General features: G+C 40.0%; 1 protein-coding gene across 1 annotated transcript in view; it reads left to right on the forward strand.

Moving 5' to 3' along the window:
- The first annotated feature begins 262 nt into the window (after positions 1-262).
- LPCAT1 (lysophosphatidylcholine acyltransferase 1) overlaps positions 263-21,452 on the forward strand; it is a 66,495-nt gene continuing 45,305 nt past the window's right edge. The window contains exons 1-6 of the mRNA XM_082046624.1: positions 263-544; positions 7,213-7,355; positions 8,856-9,070; positions 16,764-16,876; positions 18,450-18,510; positions 20,968-21,026. Of these exons, the coding sequence (XP_081902750.1) occupies positions 428-544; positions 7,213-7,355; positions 8,856-9,070; positions 16,764-16,876; positions 18,450-18,510; positions 20,968-21,026 (708 nt within the window). The 5' untranslated portion in view covers positions 263-427. The remainder of the gene's footprint in view (positions 545-7,212; positions 7,356-8,855; positions 9,071-16,763; positions 16,877-18,449; positions 18,511-20,967; positions 21,027-21,452) is intronic.

A 21,452-nucleotide genomic window follows, 5' to 3' on the forward strand; every position in this document is an offset into this window, starting at 1 on the left:
CTCCCCAGCCCCTGGGGCACCCTCAGCCCCGCCGCCCCCGCCGCCCCCCTCGGTCTCCACGGGTGACAGGGGGAACGCGGCCGCGCTCCCAGCATGCCCCGAGGGGAATGGTTGGGGCGGTTGGTGGGTGGCGAGCGACTGCGCCCGCGGCGGCGGCAGGCGGCGAATGGGAGGCGGGCGCGCGCGCGCCTCTCTCCCCCTCCCCGCCGCCCCAACCGACGCGGAAACCGGCGCCCAGCCCGAGCCGCTGTAACCGGCGCGCACGGCGCATGCGCGGGCCCCGGGGAGGGCGGGGGCCGGCGTCTAGTGGCGAGGGAGCCGGCCGCCGGCGTCCGCCCGCCTGTCGGCGCCGCTACTCGGGAGCTAGCGGTCGCTGCGCAGCGCCCGCGCCCTCTTCCCGCTGGGCCGCGCCTAACCCTGCCCCGCCATGAAGTTGAGCAGCCGCGGCCGGGGATGCTGCGTGGCCGGCAGCCGGGAGCGCGGGCCGCCGCCGCGGAGCCCCTTCGTGCACCAGCTGCGCCTCAGCCTCCTGCAGAAAGCCAAGGTAGGGGCGTGCAGGGCCCGGCTTCCCCCCTCCCTTCCCTCCGTCGCCTCCTTCCCCTCGTACCCCGCCGCGCACCGGCTGGAGGGCCGCGTCCTGCGGCGGGCGGAGTGCCCAGCCGCCGGCGCTTTGTGAGCCGCCGGGGGCGGCGGGACCAGGGAGAACCGGTGCGTGTGGAGGCGTGCGCAAAGCCGGGCTTGCGGGGGCTGAGGCGGGTGGGTGGGTAGTCGGGGGCGGCGCGGTGCCAGGGCGGGCGGGGGGCTGGAGGCGGCCGTGAGGCATGGGGTCTGTAGCGGCCGCTGTAGTGGCCGCCGTTCCGAGGGCGTGTTCCGCAACTTCGCCGCCGCTGCTTTCTTAAAAGGAAAAAAAAAAAAAATGTTTTACGAAAAATGGATTTTTATTTTTTTTAAATGGGGGGTAGGGGAGCAGTCCTGCGGAGGCACTCTTTCCAGCATCAAGTTAAGGTGTGTGGCCCGAGGCATCCCGTGCATCCGAAGTTTGGCCCCTGGGTAAATAATCCCTGTGGCATATTTTACGCCTTGTACAGGTAGCATGAGATAACAGTAATCGGTATTAAAATGCGAATTTGCAGTTATGTGTTGTGTGTGGGTTTTTCTTTTTTTTTTTTTTTTTTTCCCCTCCGTGCCACTGCCTCACTCACCTCACACAGCAAGCAGTAGGTGGTTGGATATTCAGAGTGCATGGCCCTTGTCTTAGGCTTTTGGTAAGATCTGGGTCACTTACTGGATGGAGAAATACCATCAAAGGCTCACCTAGTAAGGAGTTGGATATTTCTATTTCTTTAATCACAGTAATGCTTCAGTTCCTTAAAGCTGTTGTTTTGGGGACCTAACAGCCAACAGTACCTATCAACATTGAAATTATGATCCACTAATACTGAACCTCTTGGATCAAGGTGATTTAGATCCAACTTTAATTTAATTTACATACTGAGCGAAGTTCATTGTTGTGTTGCCCTGTTGCTGTCCAGATACTTGACACAAGACATGTATGGCCTGATTTACAAAATATCCAAATATGTCTCATGTTAAGTATCTGGCAGCCAAGGATTTCATAATACACCCCAGTGTAAAAGTTTTTTTACTTTTTTAAATTAAGTTTCCAAGGATGATACAGTTAAATTCTGAATTCAGTGACTACTGATTAAATTGTTGTTTGAATGGGAAAAGGGAGAAAATGTTTGTGCCATTTGCCTCATTCAGTTTATACCTAGAGCTTCCTCAATAAATTACACAGTCGTAATGATTTCTTTTCCATGTAATCCTATTTTGTTCCTTAAGTCATGTTTTCTATGTAAGTAATGAGATAGAAGACTTTCAGGGGGCAGAGAGAAGCAAAGAGCATGCATTCATAAGGACTAGTATTCTATCTAATTATAACAGTGTTTTATTTTGCAGTGTTAATGTATCTTTTAAATGTTGTTTTCTACTTGGTTATTTATAGGGAATTTTAAAAATACTGTTGGGAGGGCAGAGTACCAGTTTCATAGTTTTTGCAGTATTGGGTCTCGTATGAACTACAGCATTACTGAACTGCTGTTAGTCCTAACAGACCTTTAGCTGCTTTGCCAGCGAGGTGACTGGCTGTAAAAGATACTTGCTTTCTGTATGGGCTGCCCTGTACATCTGTATGAGACATGAGCTTTGCCATTGGATTTCAAGGATTTATTACTTTCAGTGAAAACTGTGAGATGTGTTTAAAGCTCTGTAGTTTTTTACAGTGTGCAGACCAATGGAGTAGCCTCACCAAAGAGTGTGGCTTGGTCTTGCTTTTAAAGTGAGCAATCTTTTATTAATGTACAGAGGCACAGAGTTCTTTAACCCATCTTTTCTCTCTGTCTTATTTGTGCAGTTTTACGAGAGGGAAAAGCACAAAAGCTGACATAGAGAACTGTGATAGATTTTCTGCTTTGCCTTAATCATGCTCTCCTAACCTCTCCGCTGATTAAAAGAAAAGTTGTGCTTGAGATAGAGGCTGTTAAAAAAGAGCTGTGGAACGGTTGCACTTATGAGACATGCTGCTCTCCCAGGAAGGGAGACTTCTTGAATGGAGAGGCTGCTTTCCAGTCAGTTACAGCTGTGTGCATTCTCTTCCATGTAATCCTGGCCTGTTACTGAGTTTGGTATGAAGTATTACAGCTGAACTCAATTCCTGTTCAACTGGAGGTACATATTGTGTCACAGATTTTTCTGTCTGTCCTGTGAATCTAATGGGGTGAGTTCTGGGATTGCAAAGCCTATCGAGGAAGGTTAGGAATGTGTGGGGACTGGGGGTACATGAAGAAGTCAGTGAGCACAGGAGAATGGGAGATGAGACTGCTTTGTCCAATGGTCAGTTTTCTGTTGCTGGAGTTCTGTCAGATGGCCTCATTATCTTCACCAGTACCTCATCCCTGACTCATCATGGACTCTGCAAGAGGTTAGATTAGCTTCTTTAGCCCATTAACACAGCTCCGAGTAATTGCATTTTAGAACATTTTAGCCTGAGATTGTGGGAGTTAAAAAAAAGTAGAAAGTAAGAGGACAAAACAACTGCAAAGAGGAAGAACAACAGCAAAAGTCCATTTGAATGTCAAGGAATTGTTCACATCTTATTTTATTTGCTTTATAAAACTGGGAGGTAACAGGAGTGTAAAAGCAGTAAGGCTATTTAAAACTGAGTTTTATGCTTCTCGTAGAAATGTTTATTTCTCTTTGATCTGAGGGTGACAGTGGGGGTCATTCTTGAAGCTACCTGTTTTATTTCAGTACCTATAATAAAAAGATCCTTTCTGGAAGAAATACAGACATGATTTCATTAACCTTGCTTATCCTAACATCCTCTGGGCACCTGTCACGTATGTCAAAGCTCTTGATTCTAGTTACCTCTGCAGAACAGGCAGAGGCATTACTGGAACTGTCACAAAATATTAGCATCTTTGTTTTCCTGCCACTAAAAAACACGTTACAATGCCATTTTCCTTGCTTCCAGTGTTTCTGGCCCTTTTATCGCACCAATGCTGGAGTTCCTTTGGTGTCTTGGTGAACTGATTTGTCTCACTAAACTATCAGTTTATTGTGTTTTTCTGTAATCTGATTGTTTTATTTTGTTGGGATTGCCTTTTTTGCTCAATTGAGTTGCATTGGCTTATTGCAAGCTCAGGTAAATGCTAGAGCTGACTCAAGGGAAGGATTGAGGGGAAAGTGAACAGGACCACCTTTTTTAGCAGCAATGATCTGTTAGATTGGCTTAGTTACACATGAACATTTCTACTCTTGTATTTATCTCCATGATTGTGTCAATCAGGGAACTTGCAGAGTGGGAAAGTGAGTAGTGAGAGAATTGTTCAGGGATTAATTCCTAGCTCTCTCAGTGCCATCTTTGGTGAATTGAGGCTGTAGGGATGATAATAGTGAAGAAATTAAAGTGTGGGGCAAGGTGTAGTCTCTATCTGGTATGTTTAAAAGAAAAATCAGACCCTCTACCATGTTAAATGTGCCATTCATTATTCAGGTTTTTTTTGTTCAATATGTGATGATCACGTTGTAATAAGTCATGGGAATTTTGTTGTGAATAAACTTTTTAAACTATGTTTCTCACTGTATCGCTAACTGCAATGATACTTTTTTGCAGCTTCTCTGTGCATTAGAGTTATGATACTGACTTTCAAGACAAGAAACAGGCATACAGAAGGAGAAACAAAGAAACTCTGTGATTGGCTTGCTCAGTGCTTAGATATGTAGGATGTTTTGGAGAACTTAAAAAGGACTTAAGTTCATACACAAATCTGAATTCAGGGTCTCTGAATGAGGAGAACCTGTGATAACTATTTAGCGTGATTTGCCTTGCATCAGACTGAAGCCCTTCTGATAGAAGAGTACAGTTTCCCATGGCAGCCTTCTGTTATGAGCTGTAAGACCATCTTCCCCTTTCTGCTGTCCATGGGTCTTTTACAACATACACTTCAGCTCCTGAAAAACTAAGTAGGGTCCTGTAGACCACAAAGTGTTAAATGAGCTGTAGTCAAACCCCTCTGAGAAAACTGGTCATGAGCTGAACCTCCCAAGGTACAGCTCTAGACAGACCTTTAGGATTTTTTAAATGTGTCTCAAAACACAGGTGTTTACATATCACTTTTTACCAGATAGAATTCGTAATTTTACTAGAAAACATGTCTGAGTGAATGTCCTAAACATGTAGAAATATGATCACTAAAATCAGATGTCTGTACAAGGTCAGACCAGGAGTGCATGTCTCCTGCATTTTGATTTCTGACAGTGGCCAGTACTGCAGGATCTTCTCCCTTTTTTTGTCTGACACTTATACTACTATTGTACTTAGTTTTTACAGGATAGAAGCTTTCTTACTCAGTAAGGTGTGTGAATGTAGATATAGACTGAACTTCTTTTCAAGTGTTAGTGTCTTTGTTGATTCCTAACCTTCTTCATGGGCCAAACATACTTCTCTCTCCTACCAAGTTTCTTGTGTGGACAGGTACTGCTGAAAAAGAGGCTGGTGTAACAGCCAGACCCTGTACATCTGTATACTTGGAACTGCTTCTTGATGGCCATTTCCACCACTACTGTTTCTGGACACAGAAAATCAGGAAGCCTTTTCTACACATTTATGCCATCTTTCACAACCTTATTGATGCAACTACTGCTTCTGTTCTGTGATTTGACTCAAGTGATCTTAATACAGAGGATTGCTGCACAGATGCAAAGGCCTGAATAGCTCATCACCAGTTGCCTGTCATTCTGCTTTGCCCTGGTATAGGAAGAGACTTTGAGGAGTGGGAGGGAGAGGGTGTGAATCCCAGAGGACTGTGTCCTCACCTGCATTTTGTTTCCCCTTTTTCTTGACAGCTGGTCCTTCTCATCTTAGGAGCTTAGAAGGCAGGTGCTCTCTCTTCTCCGCTTTGCAGATGAATGCTCCCCTGGCTGTTGCCAGACATGGTGGTCTTTTGGTCTCTGGGTACAGAGTTGCACGAGTCAGTAGGACTTCAGTGCTCATCTGACCATTGCCAGTTTAGGAAGCTGAACTCTTTCATCTGGGAAACTAACCTATCTAAGAAAAAAATAATCCTTTCTATTTTGATTCTGCAAACTTGCACCCAGGGCCTGGAATCCTGTTTTGGGGAGTGAGACCGTGGTTGTTATAAGATGATGGTGCCACTCGGAACAACCACTGTAAAATGTGGCATTGCAGTGGGCTGGTAGCTTAGGGTTTTCTCCTGCTGTGTGTTCCCTGCCTCTACCCTAGATCTACAGATTTGTGCTTGGTGAGTTGGTTATTGAGCTGTTTTGGGAAGTGAGAGGAAGCAGGAACTGATCAATGGAAAACTGAGCTGCATGATGACTAGATCTACATCAGGGAAGAGCAGAATATGAATAATGCTTTCCACAGCAGCCTGGAGATGCATCAGATGAAGCACAACATCAGACAGCACCTCATGCCTCGTTACTCATGTGTGCCTAGCCATTGTGATACTGAAAAGTGCTTTTCTACCTCATCTAGTGCACCTGTGAATATGTAGCATATTTCATGTTGAATTCTATTTCTTTACATGGCCTTTCTGTTTCATGGTGTCTCCTCCATCTTCTGCTAGCCGCCTTTGTACAACTGGAGGAGCATGGGTGCTACCATAGTCACCTTTAAACACTTTTCAGTTCCCTCTCTCACTTAGTCATCTGAAGCTGTACCCTCTTCCACTTTAAGAGCTTTTTTATTTTTCCTGTCCTTTGAGTGAGGAAGATGGGACTCTGGCTCCTGGAACTGTTTCCTGTAGCAGGTAGATCATTGCACACATAGTTGCTGAATTGTGTTTTCTAAAGGACAGTTAGGAACAACTCCAAACAGCTAGGGAAAGATGCTACTTTGGGGAGAATTCTTTAAAAGACTGGGAGAAGTTCCACCATGACATGTTTTTCACCAAAGTCGAAGGCAGAGGGCTGGCTGGTTGGAAATGAGCTCTCCGAGAACTAGAGTACTAGAAGGAGGTGCAGAAGCAACTAGGTTCACTGTGGCTTCACAGGGCAGGACAACTTATTGAAAACCTCTGCTTTCCAGGGTGTTGTGCCAATTAGCACAAGCCTGGAACATAAACTCATACCTTGATGTTTGTCCAGACATGTCTCCGTACAGTGTTCCCCACTGTGGTTCCCCACAGCTTCTGGTTCCAAGGACATACTACAGAGGAACCAGTGCCTACCCAGTCCTGGAGGAGGTTTCCAGGCTGGGCCTTGTATTGGCATGTGAATGCGCCCTGCTGAAGTAGTGCACATCACTGACTGTGAGCTGCTGTGATAAACTGACTTCTCTGTAGTGCAGTAAGATTTACAACACACCCATGCTAAATATTTACTTAATGTGAGGCTTCAGAAAGGGAAAAGAGCATGCCGATGTATTCACTGCTCAACATTGGGTCTGAAGAAGTGTGGAAAGCGAAGACTGCATTAGCTTTAAAGTGTGCTGTGTTTCAGATACAGCTAAATTGGTGAATACAAAATTGTTATGCATACACCACATTTATTTGTTTGGAATTGAAATGTATTCTCCTCATTTTAATGTTGGTTATTTTTAAGCTAAGACTTCAGATCTGTTTCCGGGAATCACTGACTTTTTCGGTCTGAGATTGTGTTAGAATAATGCATTTGTTTTGGATTTTGCAGATTGCCATCATGACCTTGACTCTTTTTCCTATCCGACTCTTTTTTGCTGCTTTTATGATGTTGCTGGCCTGGCCTTTTGCATTCATTGCTTCGATGGGATCTGATGAGCAAGACCTTGAAAAACCCCTCTCCTGGTGGCGAAAGTGAGTTACTGATATGGTGGAATACTGAGAGAATCATTATTTAATTCAGCAGTTTGAAATAGAGAAGATTGCAAACACCTGATGCCTGTCTCACAGACCTGCTTTTCTCTTCAAAAGACAAATATAAAAATTGTTATTTAAACATGTTCCTCAGACGGGAGACTAAAAATACACCAACAGTTTGATTTACCAGGTGACCCAAGAATTACAGGGAGAAAAACTGATCATCTCTGGTCTCTGATCTTTATTGAGGATGTAGTGTGAAACTTCATTGTGACATCCTTCAATTTCAATCATTCTTGTAATGTCAACTTCTTGTTACAAAGATTGACACTGCGGAGTGTGCCCAGATGTCATATTCTAAATTGTTGTTTTAAACAGCTTCACTGCATTGTTTGCTACCCTGTGATGAATTGACAACTTCTGTTGGTTCTCTGAGGGCTTGCCCCATGCTTTGATGTTTATTAATAGAAGTCTGTGCTTGCTTTGATACTGGAATGCTAATTAGAGTAGAAAGGAAGACAGAGTTCACCCATCCATGAAAACTGCCATTTGAGGAGCAAGGAAGGAGGAGTGTATCACCTCTTCTGTAGCGAACTTTAAAATTAGGAACTGGCACTAGCATGAGGGAAGTTGATTCTGTATTTGCATCACCAGTTTACATTTCATTTGGAATTATATCCGTATAACTAAAGGAATAATTGACTGTCTTCAATCTTGCATGCAGTTATTTTGAAGCTTTTTAGATTGTCCCCTCCCCCATTTCATCCAGTTTTCAGTGTCACCCTGCTCTCCAGCCTCCAATTCCTGTGAGTATAACAATTTGTGGTGTTTGGTTTTTGCACTGTTGGTTCAAAGTAAATGTTTTTCTTTTCATTACCATCAGTTTAAAAAGCAAGCAAACAAAACCCCAGAAAAAAAGCCACAAAAAACCCAACCAAACAAAAAAACACTTCAGGAGGAGGTGGGGAAAAGGAAAGAAAGTGAAAATACCTCCAAAGCTCCCAGATGTGTTCTGTTGGCAACCCTGTGTTTGAGAATCTCTGCTCTACATTTCTCCACTGTTTTGTTTGAGTAAGCTCAAGCCCAGGAATCAGGGTTGTTGTATTCTAGCAATAGCCTAATAGCATTTTTCAGGACTCAGTTTATTAGAGCTTTTTTTGGTGTTACTGGAAAGCATTACTAGACATTGTATAGAAGAAACTAAACAGTCATAGTCTGAATCAAAATTAATTTAGTGATAAAATAAATGCCAATTTTACTGTGATTAAGAAGCATTAATACTCAGGCCTGAAACTAAACTGGGTGGTGTCTTACGTTGCAAAGTGGTCCTAAATCTGCTGAGAAAAACAAGAGATCTATGCAGTGTTTCTGCTCTGTTTAGGCAGTATATCCCATCTGTACGTTTGTCATGCTTGCAGAGTTTTTATGTAATGTTTTTCCTTCCATTATTTTAAGGTATTCCTGTGGCAGTATAACTATTTTCTCAACTCTTCACAGGATAGTGGATATTTTGCTGAAAGCGATCATGAGAATGATGTGGCTTGCTGGTGGATTTCACTGGATAAGTGTAAAAGGCACACGGGCATTGCCGACAGAAGCAGCAATATTAACAGTGGCTCCTCATTCTTCCTACTTCGATGCCATTCCAGTAACTATGACCTTCGCCTCCATTGTGATGAAAGCAGAAAGCAAAGATATTCCTATTTGGGGAAGTAAGTTGGCAAATACTTAATTTTTCAAGAACAATTAAAAATTATTACTTAGTAAGTTGGTTGGTTGTATATGAGAAGGCTGAAAAAACAAAGAAAATTTTGTTATAATATATGGTGAGATTTTTATTTTACTGGTCTACTCTGAATGTCAATAGAAGAAATTGGATGTGGGTTTTTTTCTCCCATTCTCCAAAGCTGGATCATTGTAGAAAGTCAAAACAATCGTACAAAGCTTACAGTTAAATCGTGGTGAAATTTCACCATTTTAAGACCCAACAGATAGAAAAGCAAGTTAGCAAGTTAGAATGGGCTGCAGAAGCAAAGGGTGAGACTATCGAGAATGTCCACCAAAACCTTCTTGGTGTGAGCTGGGGTGCCATCTCAGAAATGTGTTTTTGGAACGTTGTCTGCTCTGAACAGTACCCTGCCTTGAGGGAGTGCTGCTAATCCTTCATGCATCAATAAAATAACTTTGTTTCAGGCAGGGTGTGAGAGATGAGTGAGTGCAGATTGTTGTGCACTCAGATTTAGTCAGAAGAAATGCGGAAGCCCAAGTCCGTAGTGTCTGAATACTGTCTTTGGAATTATCAATGTAGATTCTTAGGAAGTCTTGAGAGAGGCCTTGAGAGAGGTGATTTTTGGTGCAGTTGTGCCAAAAAAATGTGTAAGCTTCTAGGCTTGTAGGCTTCTAACCAAAGTCTATGTGGAAGAATTTTGGAAAAAAACACTGTGTTGTGTTTAGGGACCAGCAAAGTTCAAAGAATCTTCCCATGTCTCATTGTGCAGATTTTAAGGGTAGTATAAAAAGGGCAAAAGATTTTACTTTGGCCTTGGGTAGGGACTCTTTAAATTAAAGTCTAAACAAAAGCTTTGAATTCTTTCACAAATAAGTGGAATAAGGCTGTTGGTGTTGACATACTCCTAAAATTTCATTAAACAATGTGGTTCTAAGGACATGTTCAAAACCAGACACTGAGACATGGCCACAAATCTTGAGTGGTTACATCTGGAAGCTTCATGTAGGGAATCTCTTGGTATAAAGGTCTCTCTCAGTTAAAATTCAGGCTAGAAGTGTAGCTGTATCTTCATTTCATTGACTATCTGACTATAATAGAGTTTCGTAAAAGTTTGTGGTAGTGAAAAATCTATATAGAAATGAATAGATGCTTTGAACAAAAAGGGTATAAGCATATGTTTTTAAAAACAAATTTATACAAACAAGCATAGTGTGAAAACAAGAAGAAATTGAACTATCTTGTTCAATACTGAAAGAAGATGAAGTTGTGAGATGGTATGTTGATACTTTTATACAGTATTAGGTGTATCCAGGCCAATGTGGGCTTTAGCAGCAGTCCAGCCATAGAAGCAGGGGCACATTTATCTTCTTTCTCAGCTGACTCAATTGTCTGTTTATTAATTGCTAGCTAAACAAAATAAAGTATTATACTGTGTGGAGCTCTCCTTTACTTGCAGCTGAACTGTTCAGAGGACCCAAACTAGATGGGGTAACTCAGGGCCTTGTTTTACTGAAATGTGTTGAAATGGCATTTAACAGAATGCTTAATAGCTGCTTACCTATCCCATGTAATAGATTGAGTGGGGACTAGGGGGAAAGCCTGAAGAGAATCTGTAGGGATATGGAGGATGTGGTTACACTGAATGTAGCAAAAATAGTGCATACCAATTAGTTCAAACTATTTCCTATATGCCTATTTTAATTTTAAGGTAAATTTTAAAGGATTCAATTTAAAGTCTATACTGATTGTAATTAATTTTAAAAATTCACTCAATTTTGTTCATGTGTGAGCAAAAGCAGTTACAGAAAAACAGAAACCTCAGAAAATTATGTATAGTGATTTGATGGAATATTACTGGAATGTACAGTGCAGTCAAGTAAATGAGTATTTTTGTCTTCTATAGCTGCATTCACTTTATGTCATGTGGCCACAACAACTATGTAGTCCCTGATGAAGTGTTCAGAAAAATGCCACCGAAATAAGGCACAGCAAAGCTCGTAACTGGGATTCAGAGTTCAAAACCCCTTTTTGTTTTTAGAGGAGTACTTTTATATGAGCAACATTAATTACAGCAGTTTTTGTTATTAAATTAAATGGACCCTAACTGAGATATAAGTAGCCACTGTAATGATTAATGTGGCTAAAAATTTAGTGAAAACTTTCCAGTGAGGTTGGGACTTTTCTTTTACTGCTTGAAAGAGGTTTTCTGCAAAGCAGAGGGTACTATGTTCTCCTTTGATCTAGTATTTTAATTCCAGTATTATTTACGCTTCTGTACATACACACATACAAAATGTATTTTGTGTCTTTGGACCACTGGTATTTTTCTTAGGCTTATGCTGTAAAAAGGTGGTCATGTTTTTCTTGGATTGTGCAGTGAATTGTCAACACTCTAGACGTTAATCTAGAATTTATCCCAGAGAGGTCAGAATTGTTTTTTTCAGTTTTATAAGTCTTGCAAACTTGTTGAACCATCTCCAGTGAAGTTATGGACCCAACCAGTGGTAATCCTGCCCTTGCTATCTGTTGAGTCTTGTTAATGGTCATTCAGAATCTTATGGGAAGTTTTGAATAAATTATATTCATGTAACTCCGTGAGCAGAGTTAACTCCGTAAAAAGTGAAGCATCAGAGGAAATTCAAAGATTTCTAAGGATGAGGACTTTGGGTGAAGAACAGATCTTCATCCCAAATATTCAAATATGATATACATAAGTTGGCCTTTTGATGTAATGACAATGTTTATCAGGACATGGCATGTTAGGTACCAGAGGGATCAGGTGCTTTAGCAGTCACAAAAAGATCTGCTTGCTAACTCGTTACGAAGATTGGTTCTGAAAGTATTTAACTAGGTTTTTAAAGCAGCTGCCTGTATTATTGTACCCTTAGTTTGCCAGTCGTGGAATATTATGCTTTTGGTCTACTTTTAAGTCCAGATTAAAAGCCCGCTTTATGGGGTTGGAAGTATTCCACAAGTGTGTTTGTGTGTATAAATGTTTTATTGCTTTCTAACTTTAAGGCAGTTCTCCAGAACCACAGAGTCCAATTTCAGAAGCAGACTTAGGTCTTGTGACTCCTTCAAGACAACTTCCCTCTTTTTAGGAAAACAAACAAAAAACAAATTAAAAACATGTTCTTTTGCTCTGACAGAAGAGTTATGACCTCCTCAGTTAGTGGTCAGTGGTGAAGAAAATTACCCACTTGGCACACACACTAGGTTAACAAACTCTGGGGAGGAACTGCTTGTCCAAACATAAACAAGATTTCAATGATCATAAAAAAAATAAATATCTGATAAGTAGAGAATGCCAGAACATCACCACGATGCGGAAGAGCAACATGTACTTCTGCACAATGACTTTCCAGAGTTTTGGTAGGTTGGAGATAAGAAGTTTGCTGGACCACTTTAGTGTGAAGTGTGCAGCCCAGGGAAGATGATATTGATGAATCTGTTGCACCTTAGATTGGCTCAAGAAGTTAGATTAGATCATTCATCAGCACAGGTCCTTGAACTTTCCTGCTTTGTCTACTGGACCCCACTTCAAGTCAGGACAAGCTCTTTGCATAAATTCTGGATAGTTCACAGCCTTATTTTTGGTTCACAAAGCAACCTGGGTAAGTTATTTTTCACTGCTGAAGTGGTCAGTGCTACTGCAGAAATACGAAGGAAAAGGGATTTGTCAGTAAATATGATTTGGTGGGGATTTTGTTGGACAACTGTTGTGATTTGAATATCTGTGGTCTGAACTTTTACAAACTAAATATAAGGTGGTAAGCTAACTTAAACTTTAAGCAGCTTCTCAACATCTATAACCTCACCCTCTGAAATAAAGTTGCTATCTCTGAAGTGAATGGGGAATATGTTAACTTTATAAAAAGGGGAACGAGGTCATTTGTACTTGGTGGAATACAGAAGAGAATTATCGTGTGCTATAAAAACTAACAGTTCTATGGTGAGTGTTTTGTTCCACATCTAGTAAACTGATGATTGTTTTTCATTCAAGCTCATATTTTGAAAGTGCTTTATAGGCCTTTCTTGAGCATCATGACTAAAAAACAACAAATAAGCAATTCAGTGGGAAATATTTATGCTGTGATAGCTGGGTATATTTTAATCTTGGAATTTAAAATATGCCAAATTACTTACTCATCAGGTCTGTTATGCAATCTAATCCTCAAGTCCTCCACCCCAATTGCTTCCTCCCCTCCCCACCCTTCCAAAGCACACAAGGAAGAGAGCTGTGGTAGACCCATAGTTCTTCAGTGAGGGTCTCTCATTTAAATACTGTTAGATTCATCAAAGTAGTCCCTTTTGGAAAAACCTGCTGTAAGCTGAAATTGTCAGAGATTTCATTTCTTTATATGCTGTAAATCAACAGCTTAAACAATGTTAAGGTCACCAGCTTGAATGCCGACATCCTATGCTATGTTGGCATGGTAGCCTGTCTTGAGTACGCAACTAAGCTCTTCAATTCTGAGGAGCGTCTTGAAGTTACTGCCAAACTTATTCATTTCATCCTCTCCTTTAAAAAAAACTTGCATTTAAAAATTCAATGTTTCCTTCTGGCTGTGGGCACCCAGATGGTCCTGCAATGTTTCAGTCCTCACAGGAGCTCTCTTGGAGAGACTTAAAATAGTTGCACTGTCATCTGTGTATTACAGCTTTTATTGTTTGGGTTGGAATCCTAGACTTGTTGGATTATTTTTTTCACCCTAAATTCAGTAACAATTACTTCTCATTTAAACTGCTGCTGGAATGCATAAACCACCATCACTTTTCTTTTTAAGCATCTTAGTTTATAGCATTTATGAAAGTTACTAACTATAGTATATAGAAAACTTGCAAACCAACACAGCTGCCTTCATAAAATACTTTTTAGACTGGCAGCAGAAAGCTAAAACATAGAGCCATGCCCTCATACAGGTACCGCAGGTGTGAGAGCAAACATCAGTCTTTGTGATATGAAAAGGGTCTTTGTCCTTCAAGAAGTCTTTCAAGGAAATAGATCACACTTTGAAAGACCAATCTAAATACCATGGAATTTACTGTTAAAGCTAAAGAGAACACTTTATTTACATCCCACTCCTGACCTCTCCTTGTCCTACAGACTGCATGTTTCCTGCCTTTCCCTTTGGAACAGGGAGAACTTTCCCATTCACACTGCCTCTGTACCAGGGATACTTGTTACCTGTTCTGCCAGGTGTTCCATCTGCCAAGCATTTAGTCAAACTCAGATAAGTTGTTCTAGATATCTGTTTAGCTTTAGTGATTGGTTGAGGCTTGGGGCAAAAAATTATGTGTTTTTGTGTGTAATTGTTGCTCTCATAAAACACTACCACTAACTTTACAAGTCTCACAGAGTGCCATGACTGCAGTTAATTAAAGCAATACTGAATTTTTGCAGACTGTCTTAAAAAAGGCTGTTTCGTGCTAGAACAGCTTTCTGTTGGTTGACATATCTGTGGCATTCTGGCTGCCCTGAAAAGAGAAGGTTGTGGTGCATTACTGGCAGAACTGTTTAAATTGCAGGCACCTGCCTAAGAAGGTGGAGTACAGCATGTGTCACGTGTCTTCAGTACTACTTGTAATGAGCAGAAATTGGAGGTGAAAATGACTACATTAAGTAGGACTGACACTGCTAGAGCAAAAGCTGGAATAATGATACTGGCAAGGTCAATTTTTTGACTTGAGAGATCATCTGCCATTGCCCACCGGAATTTATAATATAAGCATGGTTTTAATTGAGTGAGAGGAGGTGGGCAAGCACATCTTTCAGCATCTCCGAATACTTGAGCTGTGGTCTGCACTACCTGGTTACAATTGGTCTTAGAGAGTTAAGCTGATGAGCAGAGAGGGTTAAGACTATGTTCTGTTAATTAAGCATATTGCACGGTTCTGCTCATTTCTTTTAGTTGCTCAGTATGCCAGTGTCTGAAGCATTTTAATGAATGCTGCTTATTGTTCCTGCCCTGACTTTGCTCTAGTCCTGCCTATTCCTTGCCTCATATCTAATAATACCTTAAAGTACTGTCTCCAGGCTTCCCTGTGTTTCAACTTGACTTCTGACCGCAGTCTCATCTTGCCCACCTATTTGGTATGTTTCTTCGCTTCACTTTACAGACCTTTGCCCCTGCTCCTGGCTATGTCTTGCACAGATCAACTTGAAACAGCCTTTGAATTTTCAGATTCCTCTCTGTTTACTGAGCATCAAAATATATGGTCAAAGTAAAGGTCTGTGTGGCCTTGTGCTCTGTTTTCAAAAGTGGCTATGAAAAGTGTATGAGGAAAGGCAAGTATAGAGCTAGTCTTCCCTTGGTGTGTACTTTCAGCTTTTTACTGATGACTGAGAGTTTCAATTTCACTTAAATTGTTGGACTTAGCCACTAAGTGCCTGGTAGTTGGTGTCTTACAGGATCTTAAGTTGCTGTTTAATGTTAAAACAAGAATTCTGTCAGCTTTTTAGTCTGATCTCTAAGAACTAAGACTTAATGTGGTCACCCTGCCTATTAGGATAATGTTTGATGTGATGGCGTCGCATGTATTTAAAAGAAATCTGATGGTTTGGAAGATACTAAGTTCTGCAAAGTGCATGACAATAGTGTCAAAACCATGAGAAAAGAAATACACTTACCTTCCAGCCTGTTTTGTATCATAATTCAACAGGCAGGACAAATCCATAGGAAACCAAGCTTTCAGTTGTCGCTGTTCTTTTTCAGCATACCGTATTTTATTTTATACTTTTATTTTAGGTATATTGAATAGCTAATGATTTAGTGACTCTCAAATCATCAAATAAGATTACAAGATACAAAAATAATAAAATGGTGTTTGAAGACAACCTGCTTCTTTTGTGCTTTTTGACACTGTAAAAGAGTAATGTATACTACTTGTTATTTTGTAAGTATTTTGGGCCTCAGTTTTCTTGTGACACATGTGCATAGAGAGAACATTGTGGATTGATTTCTGATTCTTGCTCATGCACATTTTGTGTCTGGCTCTGTATAAGAGTTTTCCCACTGAGTCAGGAAGAGTGGGCCTGATATCTAATTCATCTAGTATGAGGAACAGGCAAACAGGTGTCAGCTCAGAAAATAAGCATTGTTGTTCTTTTGAGGGTGCTGATTCCCCAGAAAAGATAACATAGTCAGTGTATGGAATATCTTTGATGGTGTACCTTCAGTGAAGCAAGCCGAACTGTCATAGAAGGGAAAAGCTTTAGAGACAGTGGCTGTTTGACCCACAGGATGTCTTTGGAAGTACTTGCATAGGGAGTTTCCTGCCACTTTGCTGAGGTGGGGGTTGCTGTAGATTTTGTGATTTTTGTGGTAGGAAGAAATGGCTTATAGTCACCCGCAGCTGCTTTGTCACAGAAAACTATGCATAATATGTGCGATCATGTTTTAAATTATCTGTGATGTACATGTATTGGTCTATTAAAAATTTAACAAGTACAAAGTACCAAAATTGTGAAAATGGTTTTCCTCACAGGAATTCATTAAAATATTTCAATAAAGCTGCAATAATTCAACTGAGTATTTCAGTGTGCAGTGTAATATAGTGAAGTAGTTATGTACTTGTACCAAAATTTTTGTCCAGAGGACTATAAGAGGTGGGGGGAATCTTTTATAAACAAAGGGGAAATAAAGGCTGCTTTGTTTGTTTTCCTTCCTCTTCAGCTCTAATCAAATACATCCGGCCAGTATTTGTATCTCGGTCAGACCAGGATTCTCGCAAGAAAACTGTTGAAGAGATAAAGAGACGTGCTCAGTCTGATGGTAAATGGCCACAGGTACTGTATACCACTACTGTGTGACAGATGGTATTAGGTATTTCCGAACTTTGGATATGCAGATTGCTTTTTTCCTTTTTGGATACTTTACATGGCTTGTGGAGGGTGGGATTTCCCACTCCCCCCTCTTTCTGGAAGATATAACCTAATTTTATTTGTACAAAACACTAGCTTTTCATTGCAGTGTGTTTCAAGGGGGGACTGGGTAAGTATATGGGAAGACAACTCTATTAAGTGATACTAAATGGACAGACCACAGCAGGTTTAGAAAGTCATCTAAGAAGAAAATAACCAAGTGCTCAGCAGAATGCCTGGAGCAGTATTGTTTGTTCTTGCTCTTCTCAGGATATGGGCATTCTGTCATTGTTGGAGATGCAATACTGGCCAAGACAGTCCAAGCAATTCAAATCCTTCAATATCCAGAGTACACCTCTGTTGGACTGCACAATGACAACATTGCTAAAATAAGTGATTCAGGGTTTTTTCTGCACCTGAAATGTGACTATTTGTAATGTGTCCTGGAAGAGAGTAGTGGGAAGGAAGGATAACTACCTAAGGTCTCAAATTTCTAGCGGCATGTGATAATTTTGAAAATCTGAAGCATTCTTGTGAATTTTTGAGATTAAGATACAGTATGTCTTTCATGGCATTGTTACTACTGCAGTGGTTACATTCATATGCTGGACTACAGAAACATTAAATGCAATAAACAATTATCAACAATCACATCATGACTTTCACATCATGACTTTCATCAATAGCTTTTGAAGCACTTTAAAAAGTAAATATTCTTACTTACAGATGAAGAAACTGAGTTGTAGAGCTGAGTGATTTCCAGAATATCTAGCAAGCTAGTACAAGAGTGGGCAGTAGAACTAATAACGTTAATTCTAGTTCATTGCTTTGGCCCCTTATGATATGTATTTATTTCCTTTAAATATCTTGTTTTTTAACTCAGCAACATTTCAGCACTTCTTGTCTTTATGCTGCCTGCAACTTTTTTTTTTTTTTTTTTTTTTTTTTTTTTTTTTTTTTTTTTACAATCTCACCTCTAGCTCTCAATTCAGGTCAGCTTGAGCATTTTTTGCCTTGTTAGAATTCTAGTTAGATATTTTCAGCCTCTGTCTTTCTGACATCTGTGCACATGTCAAGTAATAAATGCAAAAAGAAAATCACAGTCTTCTTTAGCCTGTAAGCAGGTAGCTTGGGATCAGGAATTTTGTTTTGGTGCAAAACAGAGTATGATATTTTTACAAGCACCAAAACCTTTTGTGAAAATTCTCTTGTACTCACAAGTGTTCTGGTCACTGTCAATGTTCCAGTCAAGTAGAATTATTACTGGAGGTCAAGAAAGAGGCAGATTCACATAAAAGAAAAAAGTGTTTACTATTAAGACAGAACTTTGCTTGACTTCTTTATTGAGCACTATTTTTTTTTTTTTATCCTAACTGAACTGGTTTTCCATGAAAACTTTGTTTACTGTAATCAGTTAATGTTAGCTTTGAAAAGATGTGTTTATAAATAAATCAACATTGAAATATTTCTTAAAAGTCAACTTTGTTTTTACTTCAAGATTATGATATTCCCAGAGGGCACTTGCACAAACCGATCCTGTCTAATTACATTCAAGCCTGGTAGGTATGATGCTTATTTCTCTCTTCTTTACTGAATGTTCTTGTATCTTCATTTTCTGAAATACCACTTGCATTGTAATTTGCTTGCTGTTGCAGAAGTTAAAAATCTTGCAGCAGGGTGGAATTAGAACAGAATTTTTCTTATGCTATGGAAGGATTGTAGTTCCACTGTTAAGCAAAACATTTTAGATAATTCAGATTTTTTTTGTGTCTTCTGAGATGCAGATGAGCTGGGGAACTTTTGTTTCTTACTGTTTTTTTTTGTTTGTGGTTAGGTTTTTTTCTTGCCCTCTCCAACTGTATTTTGAGTCTGTCATGCAGCCTTTAGATACACTATAAAGCTTAAGAGGCAACAGTGTGTATCTATTTCAGGCTGCTGCAGCATTTGTTGCTGTGTTGTATGTGGTTGATTTCTTTCCAGCTCTTCTGTGGAGCTGCATTCTGGTGAAGATGGCACAGGAATCTTCCCAGTATAGCACTGTTACAGAGACTGTCATTTTTTACAATACTTTTTATTTAACATTCACATTCAAGGCTCTTTTCAGTTAGTATCACTCTTGCAGTTTGAGATTAGAGGGTATAACACTGCACATTGTTGCAGCTTTAAACTGCAGTTACAATAGGAAGAAATGACAACACTGCAGTGAACCACCAATGTTCAATGTAAACTTGCCTTTAAGATGTAGGTAGGGAGATGGTGAATGAGGAGGGTGCAGTGAGGCAGTTGTGAACATGCTTTTTGACTCTTCTAGGTTTTTGCCTACTTCATCATGTTCTGGTCTTACTGTGTATCTTATTTTGTGTTGCTTACAACTTACATATCGCTATTAAAGTATCATGCAATGAGTCAGCATTGTGATTCCTTGCACTGATTTATTTGGTTGAAGGAATCTCAGTATTGTCTCCTGAGCAAGCATTCAAAAAGCTTTTCTTCCTTCTCAGCTCTTATCTTTTCAGATGAATGAGTGGTGGTTAGGAGAACATCCACTTCTTTCACTCTTTACTCTCCTTTTTCCTCTCTCTCCACCTGAATCCTTCATTGAAGTCCTGGTTTCCTGCCCTCTCTCTGTGCCATAGACATTCCAGGCACCATGTACTTTCAGCCTCAAATCCCCACTCTGTCTTCCTCTCCTCTGGTCTACTACATACTGTTGTCTGCCTCTTGCCTGTCTCACTTTTCCTACTGGAACCTGCTTCTGTATCCATCCAGCCTCCCAGAAATCCTTTGCCTCAAAATTCATCACTTACATCAAATTACTCCAGGTGTCAGTTCAAGTAACTGCTTTCAGGATGCTTTTTCCTGTTCTACTCATGTGGCCTACACTCCTTGCTCTTATTGCACAGTTTTTTAGTTTTTTAGTTTTGTGTTTGTACAAACTAGTCATGGGGCAAGGTAGTCTAGTGTTGTTTAAGTGACAGTGGTGTCATTTACCACTCAGATTTTGTCATCTTTAGATTCTTTAAAAAGTTGCTTAAGCTGTTATTCTTGGAGACTGAATAGAAAGTACCACTGGGCCAAGAACCTAATTTCTGTAGGATCCCATTCATACAACCTTAGTTTAAAGATGTTTATACTTCATTAACAATTACTTCTGGGCAATTATTCTGGAAAGCAAATGTAATGCAAAGAATACCATATATTTTCATCGTTCGTTCTTAATTTTAATCAAAATTTTAGGCAGAACTTAGTAAATTGCTATAAATAACATATTTTGAGTGAAACTGTCTTTATTAATTGTTTATATAAGAAAACATGTTAGAAAAATGTTGAGCAAGATAGTTGTAATGCTCACCCAGTCTTTCTGCTAGAAACCAAGGAAATGATTAGCAAATGGCACTTAGAGATCTTGTGCTTCTTATTTATCAGAATTGTAATTCTCATGTAGAATGAAGCAATACTTCTGTACAATAGCTCCAGTTAAATGATTTCTAACTATTAGATTTTGCATAGCTACAGGATAGAAGTTATATTAATTCTGTTATTTCAGGTATGATACATTTCCTATAAATCAATGTTGCTCAGCTGAAAATAGAAAGCTTCTTTTGCATAAGAAAGCTTAGGTTCTTCACCAAAAGATACTGCTGACCACAGGGAATATGTTAATTTAATTATCTAGCACATACTCATATTTTTTTAATCATTTATCAAGCTGAATTTGGTACTGGACATTGACTTGTGTACATGACAATTTATCTAAGTGGTAGAGGATAATTTAGAGAATGGAAGCAAGCATTCTTAATTATTTATCTGCTGAAAAGGCAGGTATACATTGTCATTCTCCAGTATGTGCTGTTTAGATTATTTTGAAGGCTACTTTTGGGTTATTATTTTTTCACTATAAACTGATTCCTATGCACATCAACCCATTAATTGTATATTTTTTTTATTTGCTGCAATAAATTTCTTCTGTACTAAAATGTACTATAAAGTGATTATGTGTTGCATGTGCCTTCTAGGAGCATTTATTCCTGGAGTTCCTGTACAGCCGGTTGTTTTACGTTATCCAAACAAACTGGTAAGTTCAGCTTTCGGTGCAGCTGGAAATATGGGGCATTTTCCTCATTGGCACTTCTGTAATCTTTTCTATTAGATAATTAGGTTTAGAAATTTGGGAAGCGTTAATAAATGCTGTTTGGCCACATACGTATTCCTTAAGGCTCTAGTGATATAGATAGTCTCAACTGAGACAGTTTAAATGTTTCTACTTTTATTAGGTTATTCCTTTAAAACAGTGCTCTGAAAGTTATTCAGGTTGTTACAAGAAGCACTATACGAATGAGTGTTGAATTATTATACAAATGGTTGTTACAAGAAGTACTATACATATGTCAATTTGTGCCTAGGATCCCACGTGCTCCCTGTTACAGCAGGGTGTGCTGGAGGGTTTTCTTAATGTCATATATTGCTGGAAGATGCTTCTGCACCTCCTGACTGTGGAGGT

The sequence above is a fragment of the Streptopelia decaocto genome (assembly GCF_964273445.1).
Source record: "Streptopelia decaocto genome assembly, chromosome: 2".
Lineage (NCBI taxonomy): Eukaryota > Metazoa > Chordata > Aves > Columbiformes > Columbidae > Streptopelia > Streptopelia decaocto.